Raw genomic sequence first — 20,548 nt, 5'->3', positions numbered from 1 at the left:
CTGCACACATTTGCATGTGGCGTAAGAGAGGAGATGACGCTGAAATGATAAGGGAGCTTTAACTTTAAAAGCAGAAGTCTCTTGTGTTCATATATGGAGTTTTCTCTTGTTCTCACAACACAAAAAAACACATGTGTGTGTTTAAAAATCCAAAAATATTATTCTGAAATAATCACGTCAGCGGAGAAAGACTGAAATGAAGAAGTTGGGTTATGACGAGAAGAGGCGCCTCGCGCATGCGCGCCAAGAACAGTTACCATAGCGCCTGAGACCTGCTGAGTGAGTTGATTCAACTTCTCGGCTGCGCGTCCTTCACTAAACAAGGGCATGAAAGAAAGCTTTAAGCTGAATCCAGACAGACTTCTTTTTTTTTTTTTTTTGTGCAACATTTCTAATTGATTGTGTGCGATTTTACACGATGTGAAAGAGAGCAACTTACCTGCACGGCCGACAAAAAAACCAAAAAAAAAAAACTAAAGGATATTATGCGGTGGAAATCTCCGTTTGCGTTTGGAAAGAAAGCGCTTTTTCTGTTGTTTTTTTCCGGGAAAAGGTGAGTAGTATATATATGAGTTACAGGTTTAATAAATAATTAGCTGTTCTGTTGACTTTGGAGGTTTTTCTGAGGGGTTCAACAACGATGTTTGTGTCTAAAACATTGACGTGTGCAGCCCAACAAAGGAAAAAAACCAGAAGCGGGTTTTTTTGGGTTGGAGGTCAAGTAAGAATATTTCAATAGGAAACATTTAATGGTCTAAATAAATAAACGATCGTTATTTTTATCAAATCCTGATTGTGCAATTCCAGTGGGTTTAAAGGCGGTGTGGTTTTTGAAACATGGATGTACTTTGTGTGAATCTTCCTCTGGGTCAGCTGCTTTTCTTCAAGTGTTAATTACATATTGTGTCACTTCCCTAAATAGATAAATCATCGTTCACAGTTACTGCTGTGAGTTCACGAGGGTAAAGATATAGAATAAGACCCTCATCTGACAAGGAAATGAGACCACAACCCATCTCCTCATGAATCCTCTTTGATGCCACTTTACTTTCTGACAGCCTGTTGCTCTGCTATTAAAGCTACCTGCAAGACCTAGTATGTAAAATCTACCAAACTCTCCTCACAGAACTAGTTTCACCCATAATTAGTTTATCCGTTTGTTTGGTTATTTTGTTTTAAATGAATCAAGATAAAAATCTACCCCCCAATACAAGATGTTATTCGCAGACACCTCTGATGACGTCACACAAGGCATGAGGCAACTGCTCAGTTTCTTTGGATTATGTGTATTTATTATTTTCTTGTTTTCTTCCCTCCCCCCCCCCCCCCCCCCCCCTCTTAGCATGTTGTAAATCAAATTCCTCCTCAAAAGTTGTTCACAAGTCATTATAAACAAGAGATCAATGCATGGATCTCAGGAAAATCTTGAAATAGCAAACGCCGTGGAAGTAGTTTGTTAGAAAGACTGTGGCAGATTGGAATAACAATGTTTCATTGTGAAAGAAGAGCTAAAGCGATAATGAGAGCAACGTTTTAAAAGAAGAAAAAAATGAGTACAATCTGGTCCATCAAGGCGATTTTTCAAATCCCAACGACTGCTGCATCACCTGTTACCCTGACCCGCAAATGATCATTGTGGACAGATGATTATTAATCCTAACATGCATGGATCTGCAGTACCAGTCTAGAGATGCAGCAAGAAATGGGCTGGTGACTGCCAAATTTTTCCATGATCAGCTCTGACAAGGGTATGGCCTCTCAGAAACTCAGAAATCCTATCATTTTCCAGTCAGTTAATGCACCATCAGTTAATACTAATTGATCCCAGGCTGTGCTGACAGCCGAAGTCTTGAGTGAGAACCCTGTTACTGTGGGAAGAAGACTCAACATTAGCTGTTTATTCTGTATCTGTGAGGTGTTTAAGTGAAGACACGGATAATGAAGACATGGGGGGAGGGGACATCTGAATAGAAACTGTTTTCTATAACACGTCTGTGAATCTTTGAGGCAGCCAGAGAACAAGACGGAGAGCAGGAAGAGTGAACTGAATACGGCAAAAGGGGATCCAAATTTATCTAAAGAAATTTACTTGACCCGCATAATATTTACTGACGGCGGCTGATCGGCTTGATGCTGAAACTGTGGAAGCTCTTGGTTTTGATGACAGTGCGTTATTTCAGTATTTCTCCTGTTGATCTCCGATGGAGGCAATCAAAGAAAAAGTTTGGATCTCTGGCCCATTGATAACATTTAGTAATGACGGCTGGAATCCTTCTACCTCTTGTTAGTTCATGAACCCAAACACAAAGCAGAATTGTTGGTATACTTTTAAATCCTCCTGTGAAAACCTAATCATCGTCCAGCTCGGTTTGTGTTTTTCAGTGTACATGTTTTATCCACCAATGATTAGTCTCTTTAACTTCTATTTTTTTTTATCTTTGTGCTTCCCATTCTTTTTATTATTGCATCTGCTGAATACAGACTAGAGCCTGCTCCGGTCCTAAGGTTGCTGAAAGTACCAGGGGTCTGATTACAAGCTCCACCGGTCGCCAGTTAAACAGTCGCCGTCTTTATCAGCGGCTCATTTTCCTAACTCATTTCCCCAGCAAATGTGCCTATACGCTCTGCAGGATCGGGGACATGCCAATGTACCACAGTCCTGCGCTCATTCTCCTCTCTCCCACTGTCCAGATGAACTGCTTCGGCCGGAGGTTTCGACGCACCTCTCCCGCGCGTGGCAGCAGCAAGAGCGAGCTGGTCCCCTCCAAGACCCCTAGGATCAACGGGTGGTCGTGGCCCCCCCAGCCCTTGCAAGTGGTGGGGTGGCTGGTGTACGTCTACCTGGCCGTAGTCACCTTCGGGATCTACGTCCCGCTCCTGCCTCGGCCGTGGAGCGCCGTGAGCTACGCTGTATCCTTAGTGCCCTCTCTGCAGCTGCGGTTCTCTGTTATTTGAATATTCAACAAACGTTAGACTCAGCTAAGAGTTTGTTTGGGCCGCGAGGGGAAAGAGACAAACCCAAACAAGGATTTTGTTGTGGAGCCTGTCTGTATAGCCTCCAGTCATACCGAACATACACAACTCTGTCTCCTTTACTGTGCTCCCTGTCAAGCTGGAACGGCATGTTCAGTGGTCTTTTTGTTGCACGATGAACAGTGCATGATGTCAACACGCTAGATAATTTAACGGAAACATCCGAGGCTGAAGAACGACGATCACTGACAAATCTCCCTAACACCGTGTGCAATGCTTGCGTCTTTTTAATAATGCCCGTAATCAACTTGGCAAGCTCTGATATTAGATTTCTAAAAACAAAATCCTGATTTTTTGCCTTCAGTTATAGTGGCTATAATGAACAGATATATAATGAATGGAAAACTGTTTCACACAGCCATCACCATACAAGGGGTCGGGTCGCGGGGGTAGCAGCTTCAGTAGGGAGGCCCAGACGTCCCTCTCCCCAGCCACTTGGGCCAGCTCCTCAGGAGGAATCCCAAGGCGTTCCCAGGCCAGTCAAGAAACATAGTCCCTCCAGCGTGTCCTGGGTCTTCCCCTGGGCCTCCTCCCGGTGCTACGTGCCCGGAACACCTCACCAGGGAGGCGTCCAGGAGGCATCCTGACCAGATGCCCGAGCCACCTTAACTGGCTCCTCTCGACGTGGAGGAGCAGCGGCTCTACTCTGAGTCCTCCCCGGATGACTGAGCTCCTCACCCTATCTCTAAGGGAGAGCCCAGACACACTACGGAGAAAACTCATTTCAGCCGCTTGTATCCGGGATCTCGTTCTTTCGGTCACGACCCAAAGGTCGTGACCATAGATGAGGGTAGGAACGTAGATCGACCGGTAAATCGAGAGCTTCGCCTTTTGGCTCAGCTCTCTCTTCACCACAACGGATCGGTACAGCGCCCGCTTCACAGCAGACGCTGCACCAATCCGCCTGTCGATCTCCCGCTCCATCTTCCCCTCATTCGTGAACAAGACCCCAAGATACTTGAACTCCTCCACTAGGGGCAGCACATCCTCCCCAACCCGGGGAAGGCACTCTACCCTTTTCCGGGTACCAGGCTGCAAATCGCTCCAGTGAGAGCTGTAGATCACGCCCTGATGAAGCCAATAGGACCACGTCATCCGCGAATAGCAGACACACGATCCTAAGGCCACCAAAGCGGATCCCCTCAACACCTTGGCTGCGCCTAGAAATTCTGTCCATAAAAGTTATGAACAGAATCGGTGACAAAGGGCAACTTTGGCGGAGTCCAACTCTCACCGGAAACGAGTCCGACTTACTGCCGGCAATGCGAACCAGACTCTGACACCGGTCGTACAGAGACCTGACAGCCCTTATTAAAGGGTCCGGTACTCCATACTCCCGGAGTACCCCCCACAGGATCCCCCGGGGGACACGGTCGAATGCCTTCTCCAGATCCACAAAGCACATGAAGACTGGTTGGGCAAACTCCCATGCCCCCTCAAGAATCCTGCTGAGGCTGCAGTTTAGGTTATAGCGAAAAAAGCCAAAAACTAATTAATACATCCGTTAATCAATTAATACATCCAAATTGGTCTTGGGGGTTGTTGTTGTTTGTGTGTCATCGTGTTAACAAATGTCCTCAAGCACAAAATAAATTTTCCCATTGAACGTCCTGCAAATCATGTATCTGCTTTTTTGAGGTTTTGAGGGTCACGTCTATTCTAGATGTGCTGCTCTGCTTATGTTCATTTTCCCGCATCTTGGCCCAGTTTATTTAGAAGATTTATTTCTATATCAGGAACCTTTCCAAGGACACCCCAGTTTCTTGGGGCTACTCTTTAATGCCCTCTGGATTTCTCCTGGATCTAGGATAAAAACAGATTATCTGGTAAGAAATTTACACCAGACCCACATAGTGTTGCACCCGTTGGCCCCGTTGCCTTGCTGCATGAAGGTCCTTGGTTCAAATCCTAGCCAGGGGCGATTTTTGTGTAGCGTTTTCATGCCTTCCCCGGTGACTGCATAGGTTCTCTAGCTTCTTCCCATGTTTGCGAGCGGTAGAGCTCTCGTCCAATAATCGACAAAGGCACTAAACTGATTGAGGGTTCATGGTAGTTAAGTACCAGAGCATAAAGGCTCAAGGAAGCACTGAGAAATTAATACATGCAAAGGAAACTACATTTATAAATGAGAATTTCCTTTATTTCACATCTTGTGTTTTGCATGGGCAAGACCAAGAACTAGCTGGAGGAATTATTTAGCCCCCCTGGCTTGGGAGCACCCTGAGATCCCCCAGAATAAGCTGGAGAGTGGATCAGGAGACGGGTGCCGGTTTCCCTCCTGGACCTGTTACCCAAGCAACCCAATCTCAGATAAGTGGAGGAGGATGGATGGAAGGAAGGAATCAATCACATACTGGTCCCTGTGGTGTGGAACTCTATATATTTGATGTTTTTGGGTCTTATAATTTAAGGGTCAGGGTTTGTTGGGCTCCAGCATCAACTCTCAGCCCAGAAACATGCAGCTGAGTGGCAGCTCTCCGTTGTGCTTAGGTACGAGTGTGTGTGCGGTGCTGCGTGTCGCTTCTAGCTGCCGTTGTCACGGACCGGCAGCCTGTCAAGGATGTGCTTTGGGTAGCGTTGTTTTGCTGAACAGGTAAAGGAGCATGTAATTTATTCAGTTAAACTGGAGGTTGCTTTTACCTAAATAAACACCCAATGATGGCTGGATGCTTTTACATTGTGCTCCTTTTATGTGAATAATGTGATGCATAAAGAGGGTCGCTTTAATAAATTTTATGACGAGCAAAGATGGCTGTTTTATAGCCTGTCTTCTATGCGGGCTGGGAAAGTGCAGAAAAGTGAGAAATGATTTCCACATTTTCCAGGTCTCTAAGTTTAGGGAGAAAAAAGATGAGAAGATGGGAAAAGCATTTGATTTCCAGACTTTCAGTGGCACCCTTGTATTCTTCCTCCTTTCTATCAATTCACTGTGTAATTTCTCTCATCATTGTCTCCTTCCTTTCTTCTTTTCATCTTTGTGGGCTGTTTTGGTCCTCTGTCCCGTATTTTCTTCCCTTTTTTTCTTTTCTTGTGCCCCTATACTCATGTTCTTCCTTCCAAGCATCTTACCTTCATACCTTTCTCTTGTGCTCCCTTTTTATCGCTTTTCTTCTTCTTGTGACATTCATTGTGCCCCTCCTTAACTCCTCCATCTCTCTCTTTCCCTCCTTATCATTTCTTCTCTCTTTCCTTCTTTCTCATTCCTTCCCTCTATCATTAATTGCATTTTTTCTTCTGTTTTTCCATTGTATCTGCCTTCCCTCCTTCCTTGTCCCTTTCCTTCCCTCTACCCTCTTTCCTATGTCCTTCCTCCCCGTCTTCTATCTTTCCTACCTTTTGTCCTTATTCCATCCTTTCTTCCCTTATTTCCTTCCTTCCTTGTGCCCTTTCCTCTGTCCTTCCTGCCAGCCAGCTCTCGGTGGAAATATCTGCCTTAGATTCAGCTTCAGAGTTTAATATTTTTGCTTAATTCGTGTAGAACTTGTTTATTTTGGTTTCTTGTATACCTTGCTGCGGTCCTCTGTCATCGTTGTCATTTCCCTTAACTGTTATTTTTTCTCAGATTTCGGGCGTATCGTTTTTTATCCATTTTTTCACTAACATTGCCACTGTGACCATAGATCCGGCGGATGTCAGCGTTCGGGCCAAAAAGAACTATTCCAGCCCTTTGCCTCTTTTTGACCGGGCAAAACAAGCACATGTCATCCAGAACCTTCACTGCTACCTCTGTGATGTTAAGGTGTAGGTATCCCAGTTTCTAATGTCATACAACGATTTACAGTTGGAAAGGATGAAAGATGAATTAGATGCTTCCTAGCTTGACATTTTTAGTCGTTGTAAACAGACATCTGGTCTTAGTGCTACAAAATCTATAAACAAATGCTCAGTTTTTTGCAATATATACTTTCTTTAGCTAAATGTGCAGTCCTCAGAAGCGTTTTCCTATCAGTTTGTTGCAGAATTTGCCTTGATACAATCTCAAAACTACGTGTGAATCAGCTCTCAAGTATGTACCGTCCATGCATTAATCTAAATAATTATTCCTTAGTTGAATTTTCTGCCATTTAGTCTGGCTGTCACTGCAACTATCAAAGTGTCCTGCAAAAGTATTCAATCCCCCATCCTCCCTGTCAGAAACGACGATGCTGTTTTCTAACCTAAAACTGCTTTAAACATTTCCACAACCCTGACCTGTCTGCGCTGTGGTTTGGTCATGATGATTCTGTTTATCCACTAATGTTCTTTAAACAAACCTCTGAGGCCTTCACAGGACAGCTGCGTGTATAGTCGGGTTAAATCACACACAGATTAACTCTGTTTGCTAAATAAATCCACACTGAAGGTTTAGTGGTTTCTTTAGATTTTATTTAGGGGCATCACAGATAACGAGACTGAAAGCACTTTTTTTTCCTATTTTAAGGCTTAATTCATCTACTATTTTCTTTCCACTTCACAATTCCGATCTACTTTGTGCTGATCAAATCAGTTTGTGGTTGTAACATGACAAAATATGGGAAAGTCTAAGGGGTATTGACACTTTTGCACAGCCTTGTATGCTTGATTTTGCTGTTTAAAATAGTCTCTCATATTGTTGTTATAACCGTTTTACCCTTTTACCTTTTCTGAGTACGTTTTCAGTCATTCTGCAGATGGTCTCCCTCTCCACCGTCTTGGACTGTAGCTGGCAGCAGCAGATCCCTGAACCGATCTGCAGCAGGAGCTCCTTCACCCAGAACCAGCAGGATGTGGTCCTTTGCAAACCTTCTCCAGGCTGCAGATCATCGGGAGGAGTTCTGTTTGCCAGCTGCAGCCCAGGACAGTCGAGATCAGAGACATTTAGAAGAAAAACGCCTTCACTAGTGAGACAAAAGTTGAATGGTGGGAGTAAAAGCACAACACTGACTAAGGGGACGTGTATATACAGAAACTAAACATTCAAAGTGAAATGCCTACATACCAGACAATTACTTCACATTCGGCTGTCAGGAAATACTAAATGAAGGATAATGAGCTAAAGTAATTGTCTTGCAGTTGCCCCAAAGTGAAACATTGTGGAGTTTGCAACAAGTGCGTGGAAGGCTTTGATCACCACTGCAAATGGCTGAACACCTGCGTGGGTCAGAGGAACTACTGGTAAGATCATGATTTGGATGGAACGGTGATCTTGCTGTATTTATTTTATTTTTTTCCAAATCCAAAGATAGTAATGCTACACATGCACTCAGTTTTTGCATCTTTCAGGTTCTTCTTTGGGGCGCTCGTCTCTGCCATCCTCGCGGTCTTTATGCTGCTTGTCGTCATCTTGTTCATATTTGTTCAACATTACCTGGATCCGCACATTCTGCGGACCGCGCCACAGTTTGACGGTGGGTGTCACGTCGCTCGCGTGGCGCCGACTTTATGGTTTTGAGATGTTAAAACTCACACGGTCTTTTTTTTTTTTTTAAAGCAATGCTGGGGAACACAACGTGGCTGGTGTTTTTACCTTTAGCTCCAGTGGAGACGAGTTCAGCTGGTCTCCTTACATTAGCCTTCATAACGGTCATGCTCTGCACCGTCTGCCTGTTGCTGCTCACTCACCTGCTGGGATTTCACCTTTACCTGTGTAAGTGCTGTTTCCTTTGGATCCCTTCTTCCTCCCCTTGTCAGGAATACTCACCATTTCCTCGCCCCACTGTTTTCCTGGTGGCTTCACAGTTTATAAAGGCATAAGTACGTATGATTATGTCAAGAGGAAGCGACAGAACGAAGCCAGAAAACGAGACTCTGAAGCTAAAAATTCCTGCCCTTCAAAACCTCATAGCAGCACTCAGAAGGTAGGAGCTTTCTTTAGTTTTACTCATCACATGGATCGCGTCCTTCGTGTAACGAAAGCGCCTCCTGTGCTATAGAGCCACGAAGGATCAAATGATTGCGAGCCAGCCTTATCACAGAGTCCAAGGTAATGAGTCGTCACAGCTCCCCAGAGAATCCTTGGATACATTTTACAGAGAAAAATCATAAATGTTTTGACTTTTATGCAGTTTCTTCAACTTTCCAAACACGAGTCCACTCTCCAGCAGGCTGTCAGAGTCTATATGTACAGAGGTAACAGTAATGACTTCTATCTCCTTTTTCTTAAAAAAAAAAAAAAAAAGTAATGCATTAAAGGGCTCCATTGTGTTGCATTAAAAATGCTTTCTCTTTTTTGTTTAGCTGGAAAACTTTAAGACGTCTGCAGAGAAAGAGAATAGTTTTAATTATGGGACAGAAAATCCCACAGAGAATAACACAAGTAAGTATCAGACTTTTAATGTACACACACACTATCTATCTATCTGTATATATCTATAACTATCTATCTATCTATCTATATATATTTATATAAATCTATATATCTATCTATCTATCTATCTATCTATCTATCTATCTATCTATATATATATATATATATATATATATATATATATATATATATATATATATATATATATATATATATATATATATATATATATATATATATATACACACACACTGCCTGACCAAAAAAAGGTCACACACATATTTCATTGGACCGCCTTTAGCTTTGATCAAGTCACACATCCGAAGTGGCATTGTTTCGATCAACTTCTGCGATGTCACAAGATTTATTTCCACCCAGTGTTGCGTTCATTTTTCACCAAGATCTTGCATTGATGGTGGTAGTTGCCCGCTGCGCACAGCCTTCTCCACCACATCCCAAAGATTCTCCACAGGGTTAAGGTCTGGAGTCTGTGCTGGTCGATCCATGAGTGAAAATTATGTCTCATGCTCCCTGAACCTCTCTTTCACAATTCGAGGCTGAAGAATCCTGGCATTGTCATCTTGGAATATGTCCGTGCCATCAGGGAGGAAAAATTCATGGATGGAATAACCTGGTCATTCAGTGCATTCAGGTAGTCAGCTGACCTCATTCTTTGAGCTCATACTGTTGCTGAACCTGCAGCAACCCCAGATCATAGCACTGACCACACAGGCGTGTACAACAGGCGCTAGGCATGATGGGTAAATCACTTCACCTGCCTCTCTTCTTACCCTGATGCGCCCATCACTCTGGAACAGGGTAAATCTGGACTCATCAGGCCATAAGACACCCTTCCATTGCTCCAGAGTTTAATCTTTATACTCCCTAGCAAACTGAAGCCTTTTCCCCCGGTTAGCCTCACTGATTAGTGGTTTTCTTAAGGCTACACAGCTGTTCAGTCCCAACCCCTTGAGTTCCCTTCACATTGTGCGTGTGGAAATGCTCCTACTTTCATTATTAAACATAGTCTGTAGTTCTCCTGTTGTTTTTCTTCGATATGATTTCACCAAATGTTTAAGTGATCGCCGATCACGATCATTCAGGATTATTTTTCCGGGCACATTTTTTCCACGAAGACGATGGGTCCCACTATCCTTCCAGTTTTTAATAATGCGTTGGACAGTTCTTAACCCAGTTTTGGTAGTTTCTGCATTCTCCTTAGATGTTTTCTCTGCTTGATGCGTGCCAATGGTTTGACCCTTCTGAAACAGGCTGACATCTTTTCCACGACCACGGGATGTGTCGTTCCACATGGTGGTTGAAGAAATGAGAAACAACCCATTGCACCAGTTGGGGTTAAATAACTTGTTGCCAGCTGAAACATAATAGTCCATGCAGTAATTATCTGATGGGAAGCTCGTACCTATTTGCTTAGTTAAATCCAGGTGGTGACTTTTTATTTGGCTAGGGTGTGTGTGTGTGTGTGTGTGTTGTAACTCTAAATGTTCTTAGCAGTGCATTTTGATAGAAATTAGTAAACTAACTGAAAAACAATTTTTTTTTTCTAAGATCAGTTTCTTACTTTCTGTGTTTTATGTCATCAAGGGGCAATTTCTATGAGTGTCATCACAAGTAAGAAGCCTGATAAGAGCGAAGAAGACCAGGGAACTGGTGAAACGTCCATTCCTGTGGTACAGGACCCACTGGGCAGCTCAGTTATGGCTCAGGATCCCGCTAAAGACTGACCGATGTCTGCAAAGAGATGGACCAGGACCTTTTGCTCTCAGGAACAAGTTACTGCTCGGGTCAGAATTATTGGCACATCAGCGGTGTATACCTAGATAGGTGATTGTCTTCAGAAATAATAGCAACTATATTGATTTGGCATTAAGCAGGATAGATAAATAAAATATGATCATACTTTTAAGCCTTGCACATGTCACCATGACTTGGTTGGAGAACTTCTGAAACAAAAGTCTTACTTTCGACTTGCTATACCATGTGGTGGTTCATGAGAGCTATATGAATTTTAGATTATTGTTTGGATTTTAGCTCTAAGGGAAGTTTTGGAAGACATTTCTGTTATTTAGGACTGTAATAATGTGGCCTTTCTGGTTTCAGACAACCGTTTTTTAAACGAGTTAAGACCCTTACTTCAGATTCAGTTGCATGATGATAAATATCCTCACTGCCCAAAGCACCCAGTTCTTAAAAAGGTCTACCATAGCCTCTAAATTGTATCTTTAAAAAAAGAACAGCTACTTACTGGTTGCATTTTTCTCTTTTGGCCTTTAAATGCTCTGCTAGCCCTTTTGGTTCTGTGAGCATCACAGGCCATCGACCCAAACCATCAATCCAAATTTCCCCAGCAGTTCCTTTTTTTTCTTTTATTCTCAACACTACACCTAACATTAAATTCTGCTTGCACAACAAAATAGATTTCCATGCGTTTCGCTTGGAATCTCTTGGCCCATTGGGTGTTTTTCTATAAGTTTTGATAAACCTAAACGGTGAAGTAAAATTATAACTTCTGTTGCCTTTTTTGTTGGTCATATTTAAGTACTTTTAAAATGTCTGTCCAATTGATCATAATTTGCACAAAATAGGTGAAATTATTTTTTTTCTGAAGGTTTTCCACTATGAATGGTTACATTTTAGGGGTGCCAATAATTCTAACCAGCACTCTGTTTGGATACGGTAAATGTTTCATGAAACCACAATTGTTTTCTGAATATAGACGAAGGATGCTTTGGACCTCAAACCACGGTTTCACTTGTTGTTGAACAGATTGCACATAAAGTTTTTTTCAAAAAAATAATATTTTTTATGAATGATTGTTTCTTTTTATTTATTTTACTTGTGCTGTGATTTTTTTTAACTATGAATAAAATATTTAAAGCTGTTTTTTTTATCTGCCTAATTCATACATAGATCAAATAAATGCCCTTCTTAAAACTTTATTCCTACAGATTTATGGGGGCAGAAATCTTTTCTTGTTCAAAGTCTTTTTATTGCAACTTGGAAACGAAAAAAGTAAACAGATACAACACTTCACGTTTTTTTAACCCATCCATGCCGAAGGAAAAAAAATTATACAACAGCAAGAAAGCTTTAGGGAAAAAAAAGACATTAAATATAACAAACAACACTAATGATTTTACAAATGCATAAATATAATGGACATACTTTAGCCCCCACACACTCACATATTACATGTAAATCTTCTTAGCATTTAGTTTAAAAGGGTGCCAGGCATCAAAGCATTTATGAGTAGGCCCATTTAGAGTGAATCGAATCTTAAGTTGAATGAAACCTATAATACAGCTGGCTGTGAATGCCTTATCTTTTAAAAGGTGAATAATTTGTTTCATTGCAACTCATTCTCCTTGTATGTAATCCATATACCTAAATATTTAAACATTTGATGATACATTTTCAAAATAATTCGGAAAGGGAATAAAATGACCCTGTTATTTTTTTGACTGGTGTGAATTCACTTTTATTTATCACTTTATAAATAAACATGTTTTACCAATAGATGAAAAAGCTAAAAGAAGGCAAAGGCTGCTTGACACACAATATGCCGCATCTTTGTGCGTTTACTACACTGACTAATATTTATCTTTTTTTTTCCAGTTTCCAGAAAGCTGAAATTTGAGGGCAAATATTCAACTGGAAAGGATTGAGAACCTATTTTCCTTTATCCACTTAGATTTAACAAAATTTCCAGAGTATTTAATTGCAGTGTGTTCACTGGTTCCCTTCTGGCCTGGAAACTCCTTGGGATCTCCCAGAATGAGCTGGAGAGGGTTGTTGTCTGGAAAGATGCCTGCCCTGCCCTCCTGGAACTGTTACCTTCATGACCTGATCTTAGATCAGCTGGAAACAATTAGAAGTGTTGGGGCGGAGGGGTATCTCTGCACGCAAACACAAACAAACAAGCATCTTAATTTGTTACTGCACATTACCGGCCTAAATTTTTAGCAGAAAAAATACCAAACGGAGATTAATGTGGATTTTTCACTCTGACAAAAATGTTTTGTTTGCATATTTAAGACATGGTCATCTTGACCACAAAAAGACAAAACCTGACGTGGATCGGATATTATAGTTTAAAGGTTTGGAAATCAAAAGTGTTTGCACATCTGTCAGCATTTCTGGGTTATGATTTCATTGACTAGATGCCTTTTTTTCAAGTGAACAGTTTGCTCCATCTACTGGTCAATCTCATTAATTTAGAATACTTTGGAATGTTTCATGTGTATCAATAATTCAACAGAAGAAGTGAAACGTATAGCTCGCTCAGAGTGAGATTTCTGATTAATTTCTTTCTGCTAACAATTCTGGTTTACGGTAAATGACACCCCAAAATTTAGGTTCCATTAGAATTTAAATATATGAGCTTATTGCTCATCTAATATCCAATTTTACTCAAAGGAATTTGAATGCTAAAATGTTCTGGGCTAACACAATCATAGGGAGGACTATTGACAGCTATCCAGCAGAAGGTCTATGACGTCCTTCATTGAGGGAGCCACAAAAGGTGAAGCTTTCTGCTCAAGGATGCCTGTATACAAGCAAGTTTTGAAGGTTGTGTGGAAGGAACATGTATGATAGAAGAAAAGTGCATACCATGAAGAATTGCAGCTTTGAGGGAATTGTAAAGCAAAGCCTATTCAGGTGTTTTGCCATGATTCCCAAGGTTTGGCCTTAAGCTGGAGCCAGAGCTTCAAGAGCCATCATACAGTGATGGTAAAACGACCAAGTACTGAGTGAATATGCTGTACAGTATATGAAAATACTTTTAAGTATGCTTATATTCCTGCAATAAGATATTTTTTTTCATTTGTCTTATGTTACATTAGCTTTAAATCATAATCATCAAGCTGTACAGAAATTAAAACGGGAACTGAATCCCACTGCTGCATCTTCGGTGCACAAATAAGCGTTCTCACTGTATCTTTGCTTCCCAAAAAGCTCAAACTCAATCATTTCTTTACATTTCTGGTGTTATCTGCACCGTTTTCCCACTTCTTGTAATCGGTTGTTTTAAATGCACAAATATGCAAGCAGGTTTTATGCGTACATTTAATGATCCTACTCAGTTGCACTTTCCGCTGAATCTGTGTTTTTGATAAATAAAAAAAGTATTTTATGTACTCTGCAAATTTGGTCCTCACAGTCTTTTATTCTTTCTTTTTTTTTTTTTAGATATGTGTAAATCTGTGTGTTTGAAACTGGTCGTCACTTTGCTGCTTGCATACCTGCATTTCCCCACTGAGGGACAATAAAGAATAGCTTTATTCTGATAAACTATTCAGTCCACTTGTGGGTCTGTGCTTTCATTTGACCACACGGTGGCGCGTTTGAGTCAGATTGAGCAGCCAACTGTGTCATCGGTGATTGCCGTCTGTTGAAGGGTCTGCTTTCATCATGATTCACCATTCTCTGAATGTGTTTTCACCACTTCCTGCCGCATACCTTTAAACAGTATCTCTGAGAAACTGTGAAACGATGCTTCAGCAGAAGGACTGCAGGGATTACATAACCTCCATGCCCCCCATCCATGCCCAGCCATTGCGATTGCGTAACAACCTGGGCGCGCTGGACATCTAGAGAGTTAAGGTCCAGAGGCCAGATCTGTTCTCAGTATTTCAGCCACTGGAAGAAGTACATTGTGAAATATAAAGGGAGCCTCTGAGGAAAATTCCCTGTGGCCTCCCACACCGCATGGCCGCTCAGATTAAACCAAATAGGGGTTGGAACACATACAAAGTTTTCATTGCAGCTGTCTCCTGTTTTGGCTCCTTTCATCCATCTCTCTTTTCCTCAATGCGCTCCTGCTCGCTTGTTAATTTAATTGTAAATGCTTTTTAAATAAAGCCCTCCGCAGGTTTGACATCCTAGATCATGCTTGTTTCACTGCAGCAGCGCAGATTTCCCAACAATAACAACAATAACAACAACAGAGAGGCAGGCGGACAGCAGCTCGCCGCGCGGCGGCGGCAGCAGCCAATCAGCGGCCTGGTTTCTCTTCAGCATCTCGGATGGGATTGAACCATCGGGCAGACCTGAGCGCACGCAGCGGGGGAGGAAACAGATCAACGAGGGCTCCTGGTCGACGCGCAAAATTATGATTTTCTGAGTCGCTGGACGGGGAGCGCTGGACGATTACGTCACTGGCTGACCGAGACGGTATTTATGATTTTTCCTCCGGTACCAACGCTGCTTGTTTTGGCATAAATGATTCATCCACACACGCTGCTGATTGCAGGTTACTCTCTTTACTCTGTTTTTGTGACGCAAGAAGAGTCTTTTTTGAAGCCACCAGGACGGTCGTCCCTGTGCGCATTTGCTGTCTTTTCTCTTTTAGTTTTTTATTTGCCTTTTTTTTTTTTTTTTTTTTTTTTGCATTGGCAGGCTCGTATATGTGGCTGACAATAACAAACGGATCACGTGGACTCTGTGTGAATCTGACATTTGCACGTTTACGTAACATGTTTCCCTTTGTAAAAAAAAACGCTCGCAGACGCTCTTCAGTCTCCAGCAGCTGCTGCCATATTCAGTAACGTAGCCGCGATGAGCCGCAGTCAAGGGTCCTGCAGTAAACACCGTTTAAGTTTCTGAATAATGCCCGGCCGTGTATGCTGTAGCCTTTACGCCGAGCTGTCGTGTTGTGTAGGTAGTTATATAATTATGTGTGGATGAAAAAAGAAGAAAAAAAAAAAGGAAAAATACTTCCCCTCCCTCCTATATGAGCTTGACGAATGGAGAACAAGATGTGCCTATGTTTACAGGGACCCCTGGTAAAGATGTCCAAAAAGCCTTAACACAAAACCATCCTTTATTACAGTATTATAATCTCACACGGGGGGAAATGTAGGAAAGTTCTATGTTTAAGCATAATTGTTTTCACAAAATTACAAATGAACATTATGTCTTTATGTCAACAGCACAGCATCCAGTCTTCTTCTGCAACATTTAGACAGATAGAGAGAGAGAGAGAGAGAGAGAGGGAGAGAGGGGTGGTGGGGGGGGGGGGGGATCTTTGACCATTTCCCAAACCCCTACAGTTTCTCTTTGGACCATTTCTGTGTAGATTTGGCGAAATGTTTTGGATCATCATCTCACTGAGAGACCCAATAAGGACCCATTTTCAGTCGACTGAGAGATGACACAGAAGCTTCATTTAACACTAGCATTACCAGGGTTTTCGACCTCCCCCCTGAAGTCCTGAAAGAGGGTCAAAAGACCCTGAGTCCAAACTGACGACTCTGGTGGCTCAAATTAGCATCCCTTGTTCAATTGTAAATAGGGCCATTGCCTGAGGAATCAGCAAGGGGGGAGGAGAGCCGAACTCACAAAAGCATTCCGCACTTCTGTACTGTCAGGCCAGAAGGTACGTGTGAATAGTCCATGTTGGGGGTGGGTGCGATCTATGATGGATCGCACCCACGCTCTACAGTAGAAAACTAACCAAATTAGCAACACGGGTTGGCATTCAAAGTTACTGCAGGACTATCATTGGATGGGGTTAAATAATAATAATAAAAAAAAGACACATTTTACTGTAGGCAACCCGTGTTTACCTTACAAGTTTTCCTTGAAAATTAAGGAGCTGTTTGCTGATTTCATACATCAGAACACCCAAGAAAACAACTTTTATTTCATTAGATTATAATTGCACTGCATTTAACAAGGTCCCCTTTTTTTACTCTGACCAGTTTCCCCGTATCTAGTGAATATAGCATCCCCCAAAGAATAAAAGCAACCAACACTATCACTTTACAACTATTACCCTGCAGTGTGGATAAAACTAAATACTATAATAATAAACAATTGTTTGTTATTAGCAAAGTGCAGCATTTTTGGGATACAAAATCTCTAAAACCATCGTGTATGGTTTATTATGTATGTATGTTATATTATAAATCAACTAGCTGCTTGGGAGTCAGGGTAGAAAAATAAGCCTACTCTGTGCTACCATCACAAACAAGGTAGTTCTGAAAATTATTTTAAAGAAGGAGATGTTTGTCTGAGTGATACCCTGTCCTGGTCATGTCTAAGTATGCCCCTCTCTTTCCGATTTCAATCGAACAATAACAAGCTTATTGTTTCAATCGAACAGTAAGTTTTGTGTTGACTAGAATTTAGTAATTAAGCAATTTTTTTTTAATCTAGGATTGTCAGGCCCTGAATACAAATGCAGTCCACACTTTTTCAGATTTGCCTTTGAAAACCACTTTTTAAACCACAGATCCTTTTCTATTCACATTACAATTATGCACTAATTTGTACGAGTCAATGTCATAAAATACCAATGAAATACACTGATGTTTGTAATCATAATTTAACAAAATGCAAAACAGTTCAAGTAGTACGAATACCAAATTGTCCAAATTGCCATTGCCTCTTATACCTTTGTCTATTTCTCATGCTGGAATTTCAGTCCTCTTGACTTAGACACAAATACTTCTGGTCATTGCTCACAGCTGTACCTGGCAGTTAGTAGGGAGTTAAGCTTCCCCCTTCCTTTGGTGCACCAGTAATGGCCTTATTTATAGAACAAAAGCACCGGTTCACAACTGCTTATAGGATGCTAATTAAAATCCTTCAGGTCAGTCGACCCGTCTCTGGGCTCCAAAGGTAGAAATGTTAAATGACCCTTCTCTGGTAATTCTAGTGTTAAAAACTCTAGTATTCCTAGCAGCTCATGATATCATGCACCCTATAAATGTTCCCAGCACCTTTTGTGGAGCAACAGTCCTTTGCCACGCTCGTCTGCTGACAGGAGACGCCTGTCCGCATATTCAACCCCATGTTTTACATCAAACCCACTTGGGGAGTTTGTTTCTGGAAAGCTCAATCTCAATGTCGTCTGACTTCTAAAGTAGGCGGTCCGTTAACATCCCAGTGGAGTTTAGCTAACTTCCTTTGTTTATTTGTAGTAGAACAGAAAAGTCTTTTTTTTTCTAGCATGGCCTCCCGTAGGAACTCTGATGGCCAGCAGATAGCATCTAATGTTTGTTATGGAGACTCTACTTCAAGATTCCACTTTTTGCTGTATTTGTCTTAAGAGGGAGTTTTTTTGTAATCTCCTTTACTGCACCGTGAAGACATAAACTTACGCCCAGCCTGGTTTGTCACAGTTTTAAAAAATTTTTAAACTTAGAAGCATTTGTAAATATGAGCAAATTTGAGTGAGTGGGTATTTTCTTGTAACCACTTTCTGACTGATGAAGATAATTCACGTCTTCCTTATTTGGGTCGCAGGTTCTCTCGTCTTTCTTTTGAACAATGGGCGTCTGTGTCACATCATGTTTATATTCCATGGAAACAATGATATTTATCACTAATTAAAAGCTCATGGGACCTAGGGCTGTGGCAGAACACAGGAACTGCGGGCCGGTGCGTACTTTGGTTTAAAAGTGAGTGTTAGGTACAATTTCTGTTCGCTTGAATCGAGGGGAAACAAATAGGTGTCCACCATCGAACTAACTGGAGATTTTGTTTGATTTTTTTTATTTTTTTTATTAATAAAGAATATGCAGGTACAGCCACTCACTGAAATTATTTTACACATTTTTAAAAGTAAGTCTGTGCAGATATTTCAAAATAAGGTTGCTTTGTAGCTGTTTTGATATTTAGACAATACAGTGTACAAGATTTACTTGAGTACAAAATAAAAGCACAGCTGTAGGAAAACCCCTCGGGCTCAGAGGGGCTCCTCAGGACAGTTCCAGAAAGTTGTCCCGTCTCATATGCTGTGCATCGTTTTGGACTGGTTGATGTTCCAGGTGGCTGGATTTGGACTTAAGTAAATTTTTCTGTAATGACACTGATGTTTACATTCAGCTTGAAATTGTTTTAGGTGAGTGATTCAGTGAAGTGCGGAGGGAGCTACGTACCTTGTTCCTGTTGAAAGATGCGGACGCTGACATAAAGGCTTGGTTTGGCCCCATCTTTTTTTTTTCTCCACTGTAGCTGCATGAGAAACCTTAATGTGCCCAAAACTGCAGAGTTTAGTGATAGCTGTGCATCCTCTCCTTTTTGTTATTTGGTGTCCCGTTGTCAGGTTGCACAACAGAACGTCTTCTTGTGCACTTATGTCTACACAGAAACATTCAACGTGTGTTCAGGTATTAAAAAACAACGCTATATTTGTTTAGTAAATGTGCGTACCGAACCAACAAGTCTTTGTCGGATAGTTTCGGTACCAATGTGTGTACACCTGTTCTGGGTACTATCACTGACCTTAAAGGAGCAAAAAGTAAAATTTCTATGTTTTAGATAGAAATAATTCAAAAGTAGTGGTGTGAAGAACTAAAGGTAATATTCCACACCGCATCTCTCTGTGTTGTTCTCCAGTCTCTTGTTTAGCCCCGCCCTGCCCTAAAATACCACCGTCAGAGCAGCGCAGTCAGTGTTGCAGCGACATGACGGAGAGCACTCGAGCAGATCAAAACGTTCTCTTGCCAGCAGCATTATAAAGTTATAAGTTACTTACTTTCCTCCGAAAGGTGACGCTGTTTTGCTGTGTTTTTGTCCTTTACAAACATGCACATAGGGTGAGAAGGGAAAGAAGGGGCAGGGTTACTGCTTGGAGGCGTGGCTTGTTACACATCTTGTTTTGGTTTACAAACAGTGCTAAAGCACCACCGAGTGGTGAAGTATCGCTTATTGTTCCTTTAAAACAAGAAATATGAATCTGAAAAGGTTTATTTTACATAAATTGTTGTATAGGAAACTATTATTATTATTATTATTATTATTATTATTATTATTATTATTATTATTATTATTATTATTATTATTATTTTATATCCTAGCATAGTGATGTAATGTATGTATTGTTATTTATATAACCCACCAGAAACAGTAAGTCATGGATTTTAATTAAAAGCTAAAATCAGACTTCAATAAATGTTCACTAAAAGGAATGATAAGGGTGTAATAATAATAACTGGTGATCTTTTTTGAAAATATTTTTTTTATGTAGAATTTTCATTAAATTTTTTTCGCTGCTGAATAAATGTGTCCAAATTAAAGGTTGTATTTTCTACATTCGCAAAGGGAGATACTGATACTTCTGTAAAAGATTAATTTATTTTAACCCCCCCCCCTCACACATTTTTACTAGATCCTTGTACTACTATATATGGCTGTTTGTCAGCTAATTAAAGATGGTCAAAATAGTCTTAGATTGTGCTGTATTATTGGTTAATAATATTTTCAGTGTAAAACAAAATC

General features: G+C 41.1%; 1 protein-coding gene across 1 annotated transcript; it reads left to right on the top strand.

Moving 5' to 3' along the window:
* The first annotated feature begins 367 nt into the window (after positions 1–367).
* On the top strand, positions 368–12,230 carry zdhhc11 (zinc finger DHHC-type containing 11). Its single transcript, XM_012862698.3, has 11 exons — positions 368–553; positions 2,692–2,910; positions 6,596–6,774; positions 8,065–8,166; positions 8,275–8,399; positions 8,483–8,638; positions 8,731–8,849; positions 8,925–8,974; positions 9,057–9,120; positions 9,229–9,307; positions 10,904–12,230. Exons 2-11 carry the CDS (start codon positions 2,692–2,694, stop codon positions 11,041–11,043), a joined length of 1,233 nt encoding a protein of 410 aa, XP_012718152.2. The 5' UTR covers positions 368–553; the 3' UTR covers positions 11,044–12,230.
* Positions 12,231–20,548: the final 8,318 nt, after the last annotated feature.

Source organism: Fundulus heteroclitus, unplaced genomic scaffold, assembly GCF_011125445.2.
Source record: "Fundulus heteroclitus isolate FHET01 unplaced genomic scaffold, MU-UCD_Fhet_4.1 scaffold_140, whole genome shotgun sequence".
Lineage (NCBI taxonomy): Eukaryota > Metazoa > Chordata > Actinopteri > Cyprinodontiformes > Fundulidae > Fundulus > Fundulus heteroclitus.
This window is presented reverse-complemented; position numbering and strand designations above follow the sequence as displayed.